The 18,710-nt window shown below is 47.0% G+C and overlaps 1 protein-coding gene and 1 long non-coding RNA gene across 2 annotated transcripts in view; one reads left to right on the top strand and one right to left on the bottom strand.

Moving 5' to 3' along the window:
* The first annotated feature begins 421 nt into the window (after positions 1–421).
* ABHD4 (abhydrolase domain containing 4, N-acyl phospholipase B) lies at positions 422–18,159 on the top strand. Its single transcript, XM_082844516.1, has 7 exons — positions 422–490; positions 4,169–4,257; positions 5,452–5,824; positions 5,977–6,131; positions 7,880–7,991; positions 15,840–16,026; positions 16,744–18,159. Exons 1-7 carry the CDS (start codon positions 429–431, stop codon positions 16,831–16,833), a joined length of 1,068 nt encoding a protein of 355 aa, XP_082700642.1. The 5' UTR covers positions 422–428; the 3' UTR covers positions 16,834–18,159.
* The window catches only part of LOC309965190, a 91,157-nt gene continuing 88,845 nt past the window's right edge, over positions 16,399–18,710 (bottom strand). Inside the window, exon 4 of the long non-coding RNA XR_014326375.1 lies at positions 16,399–16,834. This is a non-coding gene — a long non-coding RNA (uncharacterized lncRNA). The remainder of the gene's footprint in view (positions 16,835–18,710) is intronic.

The raw sequence follows: 18,710 nt of genomic DNA, 5'->3' as shown, positions 1-18,710 counted from the left end.
GCGTTCAACGGTGGGTAGTGTCTCCACAAACATCTTGAGCATCTGATTAGAAGGAACACTAAGGGGTGGACTTGAGGGCATGGGGTGGCTATAATAGGGAAGCCCAGTGGGTGTGCGGGAGCGTGCCGGGGTAGTTAATTCACTTTTTAATTATCAGAGAGTAGAGGTTTGATGGAGCTCCTGTGAGGGACTCGGTAGTTTCAGTACTACTTATCTCCCTCACTGTCCCCAAATATGTGACCAGAACTACTGTCCTATTCTGTGACGCTCTCGGAGACATCTCATGTGTCCCAGCTGTCCCAGCCGGCTGGGTTCAGAGCCCCAGCCCGCGTCCTGGGGCCCCTCCTCCCCGTTCGCGGCGCTGGCCACGCCCCACTTTGCTATCCTACCCTTTTCTGGGTCAGCTGGTGCTGGCGTCAGGCGGAGGGATGGGCTGGCTCAGCTCGACCCGGCAGGGCTTGTTTACTATGGCTGATGATCTGGAGCAGCAGTGAGTTAATCCTGTCTCTTTCTCTATCTTTATCTCTGGGCCATGAACCTGGGACTGTCTGTGGCTGAGGAACAGTTTTAGACACCTTCCAGACTTTGCTTTTTCAGGTCGGCTTCAGGGGAGGGCTGGGGGGTTGCATTTGGTTGCTTTCCTTTTGCCCAGAAGATGCGGCAGCAGAGCCAGGGGAGGAATGGAAGAGAACGATTTCTACAGCCCAGCGGTTCTGACTTTCCACTTTAGTGTTCGCGTTCATTCCTTGCTCCCCTCTAGTCTATGTACCCTGGGATTAGATTTAGTGGTGATGTCCCAGATTCCCCCAAAGCAAGCGTGTGGACGCGGGTGCGGGGGTAACAGCCAGGTCTGCTCGTCTGGATTTGCTCCAGGTTGGGAGGCAGGGGTGTGGGAAGAGCCTTGCTTAGCCCAGCCCAGCACGGGTAAGGCGTGGCAAGCGGAGAGCGGGCTCCACTGCGCTGGGATTGGTCTGGGTTAATAGGCTTGCAAGTTTCTTTCGCTCTCGCCAACCGAGACGCTTAGCCGCTGGCAATCCTTGTTGATAGTTTTTAATCATCATAACAATATCCTTAATGCTGCGGTTTCAGAATTAGAGCTTTTGGAATTTGTTAACACCGTCTCAAGGACATCAAGTTTGGGATGCCACCTGTAGGTGGTGTGACAAGCAGTTCACAGTCTGATAGGAGCAAGGAAAAGTTGCTTGGAGAATGACTCAGCTTCCAGCCAAGCGGGGGGCGGGGGGGCGGTGTTCACCAAAACTGGGCCTTTCCTGGATCCCGTGTTCCCCCTTGTTCCCCTCTTTTCAGAGCTGTTTGCAAAACTAGTTAACGTTATGACAATAATAGCTTCCTGGACTTGAAGGAACTGCCCAGGAGAGTGGTGTTTTTCCAAAATGATGCTTCCAAGAGGAGATTTACAATAGCTACGATGACTTAGAGAAATCGAATATTAGAGCTGGTAGAGATTCAGGTAGATCAGTTCCTTTTTACAAATGAAGAATCCAGTGCCCAAAGAAGTTAGGAGACCTCAAGATCACAGAGGTCTAGAACAGTCTTCTCACCCAGCACAGAACCCCTTCTGCCTCACCCACCATCAGGATAAAGGCACCCTAAAGGGAAGAGACAACCCCAGCCAAGCTAAGTTCATGGCTAAGTGGCTGCTCTGCTTCTTGCCTGAATTCCCCAGCTCAGTCCTCATCTCCCCAGTGGTATGGAGCAGATAGTGTGCCAGGGACTATTTCCAGTGCTTTACCAGTAGCATTTTTGGTGAAGAAGAGAGGAAAAGCTCTCCCTGAAGAGTATCTCTGCAGAGCAGCCCTTGATGCTGTTCCTTGGAACAACATTTCTCCTGAGTGCTGCTTTGGGCAGATACAAGGCAATGTGAGGTCCAGATGACATGCCCTGACTTGTCACAGTCTCTGTGGGGTGGAGAGAAGGTTTGTCTCTTAAGACTGGCAACATTCTGTGGTCTTGGTGCCCGTGCTTCAAGCCTATAAGGAATTCCAGTGGAATATTCAAAGGGTTCTGAGTCTTTGTAGGACTGCATTGATTGAGAGTGACAGCTCTCACCTGGCTAAAGCCATTGATGGACCAGTTTCAGCTGCAACCTCAGTATTTCTTTCAAACCTCAGTCACTGAGATTTGCTACTTGCAAAACACTGGGAATACAGATAGCTTATGATTTAGCTGGGGAAAAGAACATTTATTGGGACTTTATCTTGTGCTAGTGTGATGTCTCTGTGCATTCATTCATTTGATCTTTATAACAACCCTATGAGGTAGATACTATTATTACCTCCCTTTAAAGATGAGGAAACTGACAGAGAAGGCTAAATAATGTGTCCAAAGACACATTGCTGGTGAGCGGCAATGCCAGGATTAGAACTTCAGCCTCTGGCCTTAGGTCACACCTCCCTTCAGAAAACAGACAAGTGTGAAACTGTGCTTGTATAATGTGAGTATTCGTGTGTGGCCTTGAAAAAATAAGGTGAAACCTAGATTTGAGATCCAGGTTCTAGTTCTGCTTCTTTTTCTAACTAGCTGTATAACCTCTTCGGGCATCACTTTGCTCATCTGTAAAATAAAGAGGCTGGACTAGATTTCTAGGGAACTATTCTAATCTAAAATTCTGCACTTCAAATGATGTAGCAAGATGCCCAATGTGTGCCATGGGGGGGTTGGTAATAGTTCCCCTCGCTCCCCCGCAGAATGCCCCTGCTTGACTGTTCTGATGTTTACAGGCCCTTTCTGTAACTGGTGGTGTGGATCCTGAAATCCACTTCATCCAGACAGAGTTCAAGAAAAGAGAAATATCACATGGGATGGAAAAGGAATAATAAAAGCTCTTTCATTGAGCATCTGTTTTGTCCCAGGCACCTTATGAGGTCCCTTCCATATCTAGATGCTCAAAGACAGGTTATTTAACAGGCCAACACCAGTCTGCTTGTAAATGATATTATTGTGACTTAGATCCAGGGTGTTTTTTTTTTTAAAAGCATTTTTTGGGGGGTTTGTTTGTTTGTTTTTGGCTGCATCGGGTCTTTGTTGCTGCATGTGGGCTTTCTCTAGTTGCGGCGAGCAGGGGCTACTCTTCGTTGCAGTGTGCGGGCTTCTCATTGCAGTGGCTTCTCTTGTTGCAGAGCATGGGGCTCTTCAGTAGTTGTGGCACGTGGGCTCAATACTTGTGGCTCGCGGGCTTTAGAGTGCAGGCCCAGTAGTTGTGGTGCACTGGCTTAGTTGCTCCCCGGCATGTGGGATCTTCCTGGACCAGGGCTCGATCCCGTGTCCCCTGCATTGGCAGGCGGATTCTAAACTACTGTACCACCAGGGAAGTCCCTAGATCCAGGGTTTTTAAAAATTATTCCACAACTGCTACTTTCAACCTCTACCCTGCAATGACTTAAAGTTCCCTGGGTATAAAGTAGAAAGCAAGATAGGTTATCTTGTCTGTTTTACTGCATGCCACTGGAGGTGATGACGTGTGTGAGCTTTCTACTTATTTCATAAACTGGAAACAAAACCAAGGGCAACCTTTGTCCTGTCAGGGAATCACAGCAGGACTTGAACCCAGGTCTCCCTCATCCTACTCCCTGCCTCTCCCATCATGTCATTCAAGGCTGGACTGATTGATTGCCTGAGAGCCCAACTGGGCAGTGACACATTGCTCTGTACTTCCAGAGGCTTGGAAGAGGGCACACACGAACACTGGTGCCCTTCCAGGAGGGCAGGTGGCATGGGAATTTTCCCTACTCTAAGGGAACATACAGTCCTAGGGATGGCAAAGGAGAACTGAAACATTAGTTAAAAGTTGGCTTTTTTCCCCTTGTAACCTCCTTGAACATTATAATAACCAGTAACAAAGTGGAGTTGTAAAGCTCCAATGAGATAAAAAAATGTGAAAGGGCTTTGTAAACTGTGAAGTGTCGTGCACATGGTATTCTGAGTATCTGTTGAAACAAAGGGCATGTTGTTGTTAATAACCATTTACCAGAGAAGAGTAACAGTCTATCAGGCAGCCATGGAATTGCTGACTGCCATAGGGGCAGGTTTCCTGAGCCTGGAAACACCCTGCACACTGATAACTCTTTTGTAACTAACTGCCGGCAAGCCTGAGAGCATCAGTGTTTCCAGCTTTGCCAGTGAGTGTCTCTGTGTCTCCCTGTCCCAGGCCTCAAGGCTGGCTGAGCAGCTGGCTGCCCGCTTGGCGCCCCACTTCCATGTCTCAGCTGAAGAATGTGGAAGCCAGGATCCTCCAGTGTAAGTAGAAGGGACACTCATCCCACCTCCCTCGGGAGGCCCAGGATACAGGATCTTCCCAGAGCCTGGCACACTGAGCCCACTGATTCCTGATTGACAATGCTTGGGGTGGGAGGAAGGGATGTCTGTGAGTGGAGGGAAAAGATTTGCCCAGAGGACACACATTCCATGATAGTGGTTCCTTGACATCTCCCTCCCTGTCCGTCATGCTGGTTTCTGTCACATCCCACAACTTCACCTCAAACCCTGTACCAGCTATTAACATACAACATGTACAAATGTACACATTCTCTCCTTTACTTCTTCCTTCTCCTATTCTTTTCTTTTGCCATCTCTCCCTTTCTCATCAAACACACAAGCACTTCTTAGATTTACCATCTTCCTACCCAAGGACCAGCAGTCCTGTATTCTCTAATATTACTATTCCTTGTGTTCTGCCCAAGTAGCGCCCCCCACCCCACCCCGCCATCCAGTTACCAGAGTGGTTGGGGATTCCCACAGACCAGCTCTAGTGGGCAGTGTTCTGTGGGGGTTAAGGCATCCCAGGGACATCAGCAGCCACCGACTCAAACAAGATCCTTGGGCCACATCTCCCCATATTCCTCATATGATCTTCCCCGCCCTATAGCCACTGCCCCAGCCATGGCTACCCTCTCTCTTATGGGCTGGGATAAGTACAACCACAGAACAGCCACAGTTTTCAAGCCTTTCAAGCTGTCTGGGAGCCAGGTGACTTCCCCCCCGGCAGCTCTGTCATGTGACTGCCTTCACACCAGCAGTGCAAGCATTGCCCACCTTGGTCTGTCCCTAAGAGGGACCTGGCTCAACCCTCCCAGATACCCTCAGTGAGGACACTACTGTCCATGGGTCAAGCCCCAAGCACATACAGGTACAAGAGTGATAGATGCTGAAGCTCTGTGGGGTCAGTGGGGTCACCGCCACCATGGACCCAAAGGGACCCAAACAGCCTCAAGGAATAAGATGGCCCCTCTTAATACCTACAGACTAGACGGTCTACAAATTGTACTTGGAGTTGAACTCTTAGGATGTATGGTCAGAGAGTTGTGAAAGGAAAAGCGAGGGAGGTCAGGAAGGGTTTGGGGATGAGAGAGAACTGAAGAGTGGGAGTCCAAGCAAAAGGATGATGCTGTCAGCACACAGTCTTATTGCTCTGCCCTGGACCCCTCTCCCCAGGCCTCCAGAACAAGTTCCTGGCCCGGTATGTGTCCCTCCCAAACCAGAACAAGATCTGGACGGTGACAGTGAGCCCTGAGCTCAGGGACCGCACCCCCCTGGTGATGGTGCATGGCTTTGGGGGCGGCGTGGGCCTCTGGATCCTCAACATGGATTCACTGAGCGCCCGCCGCACTCTGCACACCTTCGATCTGCTCGGCTTCGGGCGAAGCTCTAGGCCAACGTTCCCGAGGGACCCAGAGGGGGCCGAGGACGAGTTTGTGACCTCTATAGAGACGTGGCGGGAGACCATGGGGATCCCCAGTATGATCCTCCTGGGGCACAGTCTGGGAGGATTCCTGGCCACTTCCTACTCCATCAAGTACCCTGACAGGTAAGGGGGAGCCACCCATCTCCATCACGACAACTCCTCGCCCTGCTGGGAAACTTCCGGTATTTGTTTCCAATAGTTCTCTTCCTGGGTGATTTAAGGGCTGTGATACCTTCAAGCAAAGACAACTTGACTCCTCCTTTTTCCTCCTTTAGAGTTAAACACCTCATCCTGGTGGACCCATGGGGCTTTCCCCTCCGACCAACTGACCCCAGTCAGATCCGTGCACCCCCGACCTGGGTCAAGGCTGTGGCCTCTGTCCTAGGGCGTTCCAATCCACTGGCTGTTCTTCGAGTAGCTGGGCCCTGGGGTGAGTAGCCTATAGATGGAAAACTATCTCCTCAAACCACGGCTCTCCCATTCTAGAAGCCCCACTGCACCTGGACTCTCACCATCCCCTCTTGTTCATGAAAAGTGGGAATAGGCCTAACATTGTTATTTAAAGCTGTTAATCTGGACCAGATGTCTTTGTCTGCAGTTTCAGAAGGTTCTTTTTTTCCTTCAGCTGCATGGAAAAAGCTTTTCCATGCAAGAGGCAGATGGAGCAGAACTGCTACTCTGTGCCCCAGAGAGAGAGGAAGGGGCTGTGAGGTGACTCTTCCTCTGCTGAGTTTCTGTGCTACATGTTTATGGCAGCTTGTTGGTGTTTCAGCGTGGTCACCACTGCTGGATCCCATCCCTGCAGCTCACCCAGCACCTGTTGCCAGGAGAGGTCAGGACCAGAGCCTCCAGCCTAGCCCACAGTGGCAGGCAAGCTCCTGCCCCAGTCAGACACCACATCTTCACCACTTAGTAGCTGTCAGCAAATCCTGTGAGTGAAGGGAGGGAAGGAGCGGGGAGCCAGCCAGAGTGAGTGGGATCAATATGCCCCAGCCTTCTGACCTCACACTGCTAGCACCCTCCCTATCTGGGGAGCCTTTTACTCTGATAAAGCGAATAGCAGATTCCCTTTACGGAAGATTGGTGGCCATCTATTTTGCACTGATGGCTTATATATACACAGTAATGTTCAATAGCCAATTATTATGAATTAATTGCTAATGGCTGAATAAGAGTTGTCTCTCTGGGCCCTTCAACAGAAACAGAATGGCTCTGGATAAAAGAGAAAAATGAGCACTTGAGCAGAAGGTAGGAGTTTGGGGAGAAAGGAAGGAAAGCAAGAGACACAGGTGCCAAAGGATACTAAATGTGCAGAGGGCTGACCTTCTTAGGGCACCCAGCACTGTGCACTCCAGCAGACCTTCTATAATCCTTTTACAGGGAGAAGCCCTGCTCTAACCACTCTCCCCATTTCTGGACTTGCCTCTGGCCAGGTCCATGCATGGGCATCAGAGCTGTTATGGTTGGGGAGGTTGGCTGGCAGCCATGCAGGAGGACCAGGGCCCAGGGGATCCCGGCTTTGCTTCCCTCTCACCCCTTGCTTCTCACACAGAGACAGCAGACCAGAAGAGAGAGGCCAGAAGCTGATCATTCATTAGGCCCAGTTTTTACAGTGTGTTTCAAGTGCCCTACTGCTTGTATATGTACTATTTAAAGAAAGGTGAAGGGAACAGATTGCTCTAAAACTGTGCCCCGAGTCTGAGATGCCAGCATTAGGTTTACCTCTTCACTCGTATTCTATTACAGGCCTGAACGTGAGAGGGCTCTTGGGAGGTGGTCTGGTTTCATCCACTACCTTCAGAAGATTAAACGGCCATAAAGGGTCTCGGGGAGAAAGAGAACATAGCTCAGACTGTAAAAGCAAAGCATCTCAACCATGGACTCCAGTGGGGCTTGTGATCCTTGGAGAGAAAGATCTTGGGACTTCATTGAGCTGCAGATAATCTGGTTCCTCAGTGACATTAGACTGTCTAAATTCTTTGGCAACTGACTGTCATTTGTAGTCACCTGGAGCTTCCCAAAAGACTTGCATGCTCTGCCTGCCACTATAACATTAAGTGTACAAAGCAAACAAACCCTTAGGAGAAATAATGTTTGGTTAAAGTTGTTAACACATACAAAAGCAGGAGTCTTTCCTCCCTATTCAAATCGGCCTCTCCACGTTCTGTCCCCTCCCAGGGCCCAGCCTGGTACAGCGATTCCGACCAGACTTCAAACGCAAGTTTGCAGACTTCTTTGACGATGATACTATATCGGAGTATATCTACCACTGCAACGCCCAGAATCCCAGGTGAGGGCAGCTTCCAGAGTCAGCTCAGGTCGATGGGTTGGCAGCTAAAACTCGAGCTGCTGGAAAACTCCAGAGCGGTCCCAGGATCATTCTGTGCTATATTTCTTCTTCCACAGAGCTCTCATTCAGTTAGGAGAACATAGGCATTAGCAGGCTTGATAGTTTCCAGAGACTTTCCCAGGGATAGGCGCAAAGGGATGGAGAAGATAATAGATTAATTAAACATGCCGCCCGTCTCTAGAGAAGGATCCTTACTCTTCCCTGGAGATAGGCAGTTAGCCTGACAGGCAAAAAGACTGGAAAACATTTGCAAAGATCTTTTTTTTTTTTAACTGAAAAAGTGATATGAACATGGTATTTTTTTTTGAATTTTATTTATTTTTTTATACATCAGGTCCTAATTAGTCATCCATTTTATACACATCAGTGTATACATGTCAATCCCAATCGCCCAATTCATCACCCCCTCACCCCCACCCCCCCCGCAGCTTTCCCCCCTTGGTGTCCATAGGTTTCTTCTCTACGTCTGTGTCTCTATTTCTGCCCTGCAAACCAGTTCATCTGTACTGTTTTTCTAGGTTCCACATATACGTGTTAATACACGATATTTGTTTTTCTCTTTCTGACTTACTTCACTCTGTATGACAGTTTCTGGATCCATCCACATCTCAACAAATGATCCAATTTCGTTCCTTTTTATGGCTGAGTAATATTCCATTGCATATATGTATCACAACTTCTTTATCCATTCGTCTGTCGATGGGCATTTAGGTTGCTTCCATGACCTGGCTATTGTAAATAGTGCTGCAATGAACAGTGGGATGCATGTGTCTTTTTGAATTGTGGTTTTCTCTCAGTATATGCCCAGGAGTGGGATTGCTGGGTCATATGGTAATTCTATTTTTAGTTTTTTAAGGAACCTCCATACTGTTCTCCATAGTGGCTGTATCAGTTTACATTCCAAGTGCAAGAGGGTTCCCTTTTCTCCACACCCTTTCCAGCATTTGTTGTTTGTAGATTTTCTGATGAAGCCCATTCTAACTGGTGTGAGGTGATACCTCATTGTAGTTTTGATTTGCATTTCTCTAATAATTAGTGATGTTGAGCAGCTTTTCATGTGCTTCTTGGCCATCTGTATGTCTTCTTTGGAGAAATGTCTATCTAGGTCTTCTTCCCATTTTTGGATTGGGTTTTTTTTTTAATATTGAGCACATGAGCTGTTTATATAATTTTGGAGATTAATCCTTTGTCCATTGATTCATTTGCAAATATTTTCTCCCATTCTGAGGGTTGTCTTTTTGTCTTGTTTATGGTTTCCTTTGCTGTGCAAAAGCTTTGAAGTTTCATTAGGTCCCATTTGTTTATTTTTGTTTTCATTTCCATTACTCTAGGAGGTGGAGCAAAAAAGATCTTGCTGTGATTTATGTCAAGGAGTGTTCTTTCTATGTTTTCCTCTAAGAGTTTTATAGTGTCCAGTCTTACATTTAGGTCTCTAATCCATTTTGAGTTTATTTTTGTGTATGGTGTTAGGGAGTGTTCTAATTTCATTCTTTTACATGTAGCTGTCCAGTTTTCCCAGCACCACTCGTTGAAGAGACTGTCTTTTCTCCATTGTATATCCTTGCCTCTTTTGTCATAGATTAGTTGACCATAGGTGCGTGGGTTTACCTCTGAGCTTTCTAGCTTGTTCCATTGATCTATGTTTCTGTTTTTGTGCCAGTACCATATTGTCTTCATTACTGTAGCTTTGTAGTATAGTCTGAAGTCAGGGAGTCTGATTCCTCCAGCTCCATTTTCTTCCCTCAAGACTGCTTTGGCTATTCAGAGTCTTGTGTCTCCATACAAATTTTAAGATTTTTTTGTTCTAGTTCATAAAAAATGCCATTGGTAATTTGATAGGGATTGCATTGAATCTGTAGATTGCTTTGGGTAGTATAGTCATTTTCACAATATTGATTCTTCCAATCCAAGAACATGGTATATCTCTCCATCTGTTGGTATCATCTTTAATTTCTTTCACCAGTGTCTTATAGTTTTCTGCATACAGGTCTTTTGTCTCCCTAGGTTTATTCCTAGGTATTTTATTCTTTTTGTTGCAGTGGTACATGGGAGTGTTTCCTTAATTTCTCTTTCAGATTTTTCATCATTAGTGTATAGGAATGCAAGAGATTTCTGTGCATTAATTTTGTATCCTGCAACTTTACCAAATTCAATGATTAGCTCTAGTTTTCTGGTGGCATCTTTAGAATTCTCTATGTATAGTATCATGTCATCTGCAAACAGTGACTGTTTTACTTCTTCTTTTCCAGTTTGTATTCCTTTTATTTCTTTTTCTTCTCTGATTGCCATGGCTAGGACTTCCAAAACTACATTGAATAATAGCGGTGAGAGAGGACATCCTTGTCTTGTTCCTGATCTTAGGGGAAATGCTTTCAGGTTTTCACCATTGAGAATGATGTTTGCTGTGGGTTTGTCATATATGGCCTTTATTATGTTGAGGTAGGTTCCCTCTATGCACACTTTCTGTAGTTTTTATCCTAAATGGGTGTTGAATTTTGTCAAAAGCTTTTTCTGCATCTATTGAGATGATCATATGGTTTTTATTCTTCAGTTTGTTAATATGGTGTATCATATTGATTGATTTGCATATATTGAAGAATCCTTGCATTCCTGGGATAAATCCCACTTGATCATGGTGTATGTAATGTGTTGTTGGATTCTGTTTGCTAGTATTTTGTTGAGGATTTTTGCATCTATATTCATCAGTGATATTGGTCTGTAATTTTCTTTTTTTGTAGTACCTTTGTCTGGTTTTGGTATCAGGGTGATGGTGGCCTCATAGAATGAGTTTGGGAGTGTTCCTTCCTCCGCAACTTTTTGGAAGAGTTTGAGAAGGATGGGTGTTAGCTCTTCTCTAAATGTTTGATAGAATTCACCTGTGAAGCCATCTGGTCCTGGACTTTTGTTTGTTGGAAGATTTCTAATCACAGTGTCAATTTCATTACTTGTGATTGGTCTGTTCATATTTTTTATTTCTTCCTGGTTCAGCCTTGAAAGGTTATACCTTTCTAAGAATTTGTCCATTTCTTCCAGGTTGTCCATTTTATTGGCATAGAGTTGCTGGTAGTAGTCTCTTAGGATGCTTTGTATTTCTGCAGTGTCTGTTGTAACTTCTTCTTTTTCATTTCTAATTTTATTGATTTGAGTTCTTTCCCTCTTTTTCTTTTTTTGTTTTGTTTGGTTTTTGTTTTTGTTTTTGTGGTACGCGGGCCTCTCACTGTTGTGGCCTCTCCCGTTGCGGAGCACAGGCTCCGGACGCACAGGCCCAGCGGCCATGGCTCACAGGCCCAGCCGCTCCACGGCATGTGGGATCCTGCTGGACCAGGGCACAAACCCATGTCCCCTGCATTGGCAGGCAGACTCTCAACCACTGCACCATCAGGGAAGCCCTCCCTCTTTTTCTTGATGAGTCTTGCTAATGGTTTATCAATTTTGTTTATCTTCTCAAAGAACCAGCTTTTAGTTTTATTGATCGTTGCTATTGTTTTCTTTGTTTCTATTTCATTTATTTCTGCTCTGATCTTTATGATTTCTTTCCTTCTGCTAACTTTGGGTTTTGTTTGTTCTTCTTCCTCTAGTTCCTTTAGGTGTAAGGTTAGATTGTTTATTTGAGATTTTTCTTGTTTCTTGAGGTAGGCTTGTATAGCTATAAACTTCCCTCTTAGAACTGTTTTTGCTGCATCCCATAGGTTTTTGGATTGTCATGTTTTCATTGTCATTTGTCTCTAGGTATTTTTTGACTTCCTCTCTGATTCCTTCAGTGATCTCTTGATTATTTAGTAAAATAGTGTTTAGCCTCCATGTGTTTGTGTTTTTTACGTTTTTTCCCCTGTAATTCATTTCTAATCTCATAGCATTGTGGTCAGAAAAGATGCTTGATATGATTTCAATTTTCTTAAACTTACCGAGGCTTGATTTGTGACCCAAGATGTGATCTATCCTGGAGAATGTTCTGTGCGCACTTGAGAAGAAAGTGTAATCTGCTGTTTTTGGATGGAATGTCCTATAAATATCAATTAAATCTATCTGGTCTATTGTGTTGTTTAAAGCTTGTTTTTCCTTATTTATTTTCATTTTGGATGATCTGTCCATTGATGTAAGTGAGGTGATAAAGTCCCCCACTATTATTGTGTTACTGTCGATTTCCTCTTTTACAGCTGTTAGCAGTTGCCTTATGTATTGAGGTGCTCCTATGTTGGGTGCATATATATTTATAATTGTTATATCTTCTTCTTGGATTGATCCCTTGATCATTATGTAGTGTCCTTCCTTGTCTCTTGTAGCATTCTTTATTTTAAAGTCAATTTTATCTGATATGAGTATTGCTATTCCAGCTTTCTTTTGATTTCTATTTGCATGGAATATCTTTTTCCATCCCCCTCACTTTCAGTCTGTATATGTCCCTAGGTCTGAAGTGGGTCTCTTGTAGACAGCATATGTATGGGTCTTGTTTTTGTATCCATTCAGCAAGCCTGTGTCTTTTGGTTGGAGCATTTAATCCATTCATGTTTAAGGTAATTATCGATACGTATGTTCCTATGACCATTTTCTTAGTTTTTTGCATTTGTGTTTGTAGGTCCTTTTCTTCTCTTGTGTTTCCCACTTAGAGAAGTTCCTTTAGAATTTGTTGTAGAGCTGGTTTGGTGGTGCTGAATTCTCTTAGCTTTTGCTTGCCTGTAAAGCTTTCGATTTCTCTGTTGAATCTGAATGAGATCCTTGCCGGGTAGAGTAATCTTGGTTGTAGGTTCTTCCCTTTCATCACTTTAAGTATATCATGCCACTCCCTTCTGGCTTGTAGAGTTTCTGCTGAGAAATCAGCTGTTAACCTTATGGGAGTTCCCTTGTATGTTATTTGTCGTTTTTCCCTTGCTGTTTTCAATAATTTTTCTTTGTCTTTAATTTTTGCTGATTTGATTACTACATGTCTCGGCGTGTTTCTCCTTGGGTTTATCTTGTATGGGACTCTGTGCTTCCTGGACTTGGGTGGCTATTTCCTTTCCCCTGTTAGGGAAGTTTGCGACTATAATCTCTTCAAATATTTTCTTGGGTTCTTTCTCTCTTTCTTCTTCTGGGACCCCTATAATGCGAATGTTGTTGCATTTAATGTTGTCCCAGAGGTCTCTTAGGTTGTCTTCATTTCTTTTCATTCTTTTTTCTTTATTCTGTTCCGCAGCAGTGAATTCCACCATTCTGTCTTCCAGGTCACTTATCCATTCTTCTGCCTCAGTTATTCTGCTATTGATTCCTTCTAGTGTAGTTTTCATTTCAGTTATTGTATTGTTCATCTCTGTTTGTTTGCTCTTTAATTCTTCTAAGTCTTTGTTAAACATTTCTTGCATTGTCTCCATCTTTGCCTCCGTTCTTTTTCCGAGGTCCTGGATCATCTTCACTATCATTATTCTGAATTCTTTTTCTGGAAGGTTGCCTATCTCCACTTCATTTAGTTGTTTTTCTGGGGTTGTATCTTGTTCCTTCATCTGGTACATAGCCCTCTGCCTTTTCATCTTGTCTATCTTTCTGTGAATGTGGTTTTTGTTCCACAGGCTGCAGGATTGTAGTTCTTTTTCCTTCTCTGAACATGGTATTTTTATAAAGAAAAAAAAAAAAAAAAAGAAAGAAAGAAAGTCTTCTCCTGTCCCAGACCTGTAATTCCTGAATCTTCTTGTTAGTTTAGGTCTGAGATATCATGTGACATTGCTTCAGGGAACCTCCTTATGTATCTTCCTTTGCACACATGTGACTAACTCTAGACTACATTCCTACAAATAGAACTGCTGATGGATAGATTATGCATTTAAAAATTTAATTATGTGCACCTTGAAATACTTACTGTTGGGATAGGAATGCCTTCCCTATCTTTGGGGGATTTGGGGACGTCCACAGAATCTCTAGAAGTTTATATCTATGACAACTCAGACATAGGCCCCAGAAGCCTGCTGATCTACAGTCTTGACAACTGCCATCCAGGGCAGAGTTAGGGAGGTAGTCTTCCCCTCAGGCAGTGCCATGTGAGTGGCTGATACCATGAGGCACCAACTCTGTGGAGGCCTCACCCCACACTACTGGGAGGCATCTCAGGGGAGCCAAGGTCATTGGGAGCGGCAGCACTGCCATGCCTCATTTCAGGACTGTTCAGCCGAAAGCTGTGAAGCAACTGGGGTTTTGCATTCCAGCAGTGCTGTCTGGGCATTAGCGTCAAACCCAGACAGCTTTCAGGCAGCGTGGGAACTGTTCGTCCAACATTCCTCAGGAGCCCAGCTGATTGAAGGGCCCTGCTTAAGCAGCAGTATAGAAACTCAGCTCAACAGTCAAATCAGGAAGCCCACTGCTTCCTGCTCTCGACTCCTCTCAGCCCCCACTGGGCTCAGTGCCAGTCTCATACCCTCTGAGACCCTGCAGGCCCACCCCTAGCCCTTTCCTCAGAGCATTCCCCAGTCCCAGACCTAGTTCCATATAATGAATGGCCTCCCAATCTAAGCCACAGAGTACATAATCACACACCTCATTCAGGTCCTAGAAGAGGCAGAGATGACATCGGTGATAACCAGCCCCTTCCCCCAAACACCATCACTCAATTTTATAAGCCCCCGAGTCTTCCTGAGTTGTAACCCTCATGAGCTCATGGTAACTCTTACCATTCCCTTGGAAAACATAAGATTTGGCCAAAGAAGAATATTTGGGGGATGGGGTACCTACTTTGCTTCACCTAGATTTAGGGGCTTTGTACATATTTTTCATTTTCTTCACAATGACCTAATAAAGTGGGTATAACTCCTCCCAGCTTGTAAATGAGAAAATTAAGGTGTATTCTTGTTTACATGACTTGCTTAGAAACTACAGCCAGGATTTGAACTCATGTCTCTCTGACTCCAGAGTCCATGATTTTTCCACTATGCTGCACTGCCTTAAGGAGGAGCCCTGTTTCTGGTGGCCTGTGCAGAACCCAGGCTCTCTTTCATCTCAGGGGTGCAAAGGAGACTGGGGATATAATTCCCAAACAGGCTGAGCCTGCTGGGTGGCGGTGTCCCCAACCTCTCCTGCTTCCCAGGAGAGCAACCTGGACAGCTGGCTTCTGCCCCAGCCTTGCAGACCCCTCGTGACACGGCCTCGGTTAGCTCTCCCTAAGGAAATGGCCAGGGAGCAAAGGAGATTAGATTGGCCGTCACTGCTTCTCAAGTCGCACAAACTGCTGCTCCCCCCAGGTCTTCACAAGACTGACGTTTCATTCCATTCTCTTCAGCAAGCCCTTTGTGCTTCTGTAGTACTTGCTCATCAGAGCCCACCCCAAGTGAACCCCCTGACCCTCTCCTTCAGCCCCAGGAAGCCAAGTCCCTAGTCTGTGTTCTCCTAGAACTCCGCCACCCTTTCATAATCCTCGGGAAATTTGAAGTTAAGTTAATCATATAATTCATTATTTATGCCTAAAGTATGAAGATAATGTGAGCTCCAGGAGGGCAGGCACTGCGTCTGTCTTGTTCATATGTCCCCACCCTCAGCTCCGGGATGCCACATAAATATTTGTTGAATAAACAGTAACCTATTAGGCTCTTGGATAATTCTCAGTGCCATGGGGTTTTCACAAGTGTGTCCCTCCTAACTCATCTGTGATAGGAGCCTCTGGAGGTTCAGTCCTGTCTCCTAATCTTCCTAATATTTAATGAGCCCAGTGCTGGGCTCTGAGAGGACCACAAAGAATGACAAAGATACTTCCCCAGCCTCTGAGATCAACAAACTGACATTTTAGGCTGTGGCGTTTATTCATTGCCTCACCCTGTTTTGCTTCTTCAGTGGGGAGACGGCATTCAAAACCATGATGGAGTCCTTCGGCTGGGCCCGGCGACCCATGTTAGAGCGAATTCACTTGATTCAAAAAGAAATGCCCATCACCATGATCTACGGGGCCAACACCTGGATAGACACCAGCACGGGAAAAAAGGTGAAGCTGCAGCGGCCGGATTCCTACGTCCGAGACATGGTACGTTGGCCACTGGAGGAGCAGGATTGAGGTGGAAACACTGCAACATCCCAGCACGTGTTGACTGACCCAGAGTAGCTGAGTCAGGGTAGCGAAGGGTGATGGGAGAGTCGGGGGGAAAGAGGAGTGGACAGGTTGAGCTATGGTAGTGGATTTGAAAGGGCTGGCTCTCTGTAAAATCATAATTAGGGGCTTCTCACTTCTGTGTAGCTCAGTTCAGCTGAAAGGCAGATTCTTGTCCAGTAGTCAGGCACAGGTACCACGCTGTCCCTCCACCCCCTGTAATTCCCACCCCAAACCAGAGCTGGGAACTGTAGAGGCTGCCATGAAGCCTTCCCACCACACTCCTCCGCCCCCACACCGCCCTCATTTGCTAATGAGTGTGCTTAATTAGGCTGGTGCCTGATGGGCCCTGCTTTAGTGGACATGTGGATGACATGAGCAGGTCGCTGACATGAGCAGGTCACTGGAGGGGCTGGCATGGAAGGAAAGATAAAATCAGGCGCCATGGGAGAAGTAAGGATGGGATATTGGGGTTCACTGACTCCCACAGGGAAGTGCCAAGGTCTGGGGAGAAAGGTGGACTGTTGTCTTAGATAAAATAAGTGCTCATGGGCGACGGGCAAGCAGGCTTAAGGGAAAAAGAAATGGTGCAATAGCTTTCCAATGCCTTGAATAAAGGGCTGTCCCGCCCCTGGTGGGGTCCTCCATCCACAGGAGATCGAGGGCGCCTCACACCACGTGTACGCGGACCAGCCACACATCTTCAACGCAGTGGTGGAGGAGATCTGCGACTCGGTTGATTGAGCTGCTCTCCCTAGAGGGCGAGGAGAAAGCCAGAGATTCACTCTCACCTCCCTGTCTCCTTACTTACCCCTCTGTCCCTTCCTGACCAACTAACATGTGCCAGCCAGGCAGAGTCTCGGGCTGTCCCCAGGGCAGGACCACAGAAGGAGAGCACTCCTCTCTACGCTAAGGGCTAGAGGCAAAAGCCACAAGTGGCCTTGAGCTCCCCACCCCAGGGAAGAGCATAAAGGCTTGCAGAGTGCCACCCCATTCTCTCCATGCCGAGTGTTACCCAGGTGTGGTTATGAAGGGTCACACCAAGCTGCGTCCCCCCCTGTGCCAAAGGGAGGGCGGCCGCCTCCCCTGGGCGAAGGAGAGGCTCTCAGTGGCCTTTCCTGGCTCTGGAGTGTGTGTGGGGTAAGTTCCGTGCAGGAACATCTTCCTCCCCCGTCACCCCCGGCCCCCCGGCCCATGCCAGTTCTGTCCGGAGTCTGGTTGGGACTGGTTCCCACTTAAGTACCAAGAGCAGGTCCTGCAGCTCCCGTGACCTGAGAGGTCATATCCAAAGCCCTCATTAACAGAGGAGGCCCAGGGCAGGGCAGGGCATGGCTGGTCCATGGTGAGACAGCTCTGTTCCAGGAGAGCTAGGGCTGGCACCCGGGTCTACTGAGAGCCAGTGCTCACAGCAGACTCTGTTTGCTAAGGTTTGAGGCAAGCACCGTTGCCATGGGGCTGGTCCTGGCTGAGGATAAGCCCAACCCAGCCCTGCGTTCCAGCCTCATTGTACGGGGGTGCTGTTTGCCTGCCCTGTGTCTCAGCCCCAGCTGCCTAAGCTGGGAACATTCAAGTGCTTCCTTTCTGCCCCCTCTTCCTCCCGCTGGGAGGCCTCTGGGCCTCCCTCTGTGCCTTGGGCCCTGAAGCCCCACCCATAGTGTTGAGAAAGGTGGCCCCTGGTGGAGAGAAGGGAAAGGCCCTTCAACCCTGAGCCGTGTCTGGATCCCCATCCTCTCTAGTATCCGCAGGGTTTTTCTACCTGCCCCCAGAGCTGAGGCTCACGTGAGCCTCCACCCAGGGTCCAGTGGGGAGCCTCCAGCCGGCAGTTGCCTGTCCTCATCAGCCACAGGATGGTTCTCACTGCCTGGCCCTCCATCCCTGCCACCTGTCCTTCTGGTCTCCAGCTCATCAGCCCCCGACCCCCCGTCACTCTCTCCCAGCGGCTGGTTCCAGGTGCTGCTCCGAGGTTCTGGGCAGTAGGCTGGGCCTGGCCCCAGAACCAGGGCAGCTCTTGCCTACTCCTTCACTTTTGTAAAGCCAACCCTTTCACCAGAATAGTATTAACTCCTGGTGCTTTGTACTACTGGTCCAGCTGCCTTGGGCTCCTTTTCTATATTAATAAATAAATGAGTCAAAACTGCCTTTGGTGATGATGTTTAATATTGCTCCAACAAGAGTGGTGCTGAATTCACAACAGCTCCTGTGCCGCCTGAGTCAGAGGAGGGAGCCCCGAGAGGTACCCACGCACAGGCCACTCGACTCCCTGTCCCGTTTAGTGCAGCATCCGCCCCTTAAGAGGATGGATAAGGGCTGGATGGGCCAAGCCCCAACTCACAGGAGAATTAGGCTGAACTGGGTGCTCCCTACTGCCCATTAAATAGCCCTATCATCTGAAGTTCACCTTGGCCTTCACCTGGACTGCTCCCTAGGGCCTATTCTAACTCCTACTCACCCTCAACCTCAACTCAAATATTCCTTCTGCAGGGAAGCTTTCCCCTGAACCCCTAGACTAGACTCGCACCCCCTCTTCTGTGTCTCCAAGGCATACTCGAATGCCCCTTGGTAAAACTCATAAACTTGTAGTCACTTGTTCCGTGTCTGTCTTTCCTCCCTACATCACAAGC

The sequence above is a fragment of the Leucopleurus acutus genome, assembly GCF_964270905.1.
Source record: "Leucopleurus acutus genome assembly, chromosome: 1".
NCBI classification, from domain to species: Eukaryota; Metazoa; Chordata; class Mammalia; order Artiodactyla; family Delphinidae; genus Leucopleurus; species Leucopleurus acutus.
The sequence above is the reverse complement of the archived record's forward strand: the minus strand, read 5'-3'. Positions and strand labels throughout refer to the sequence as shown.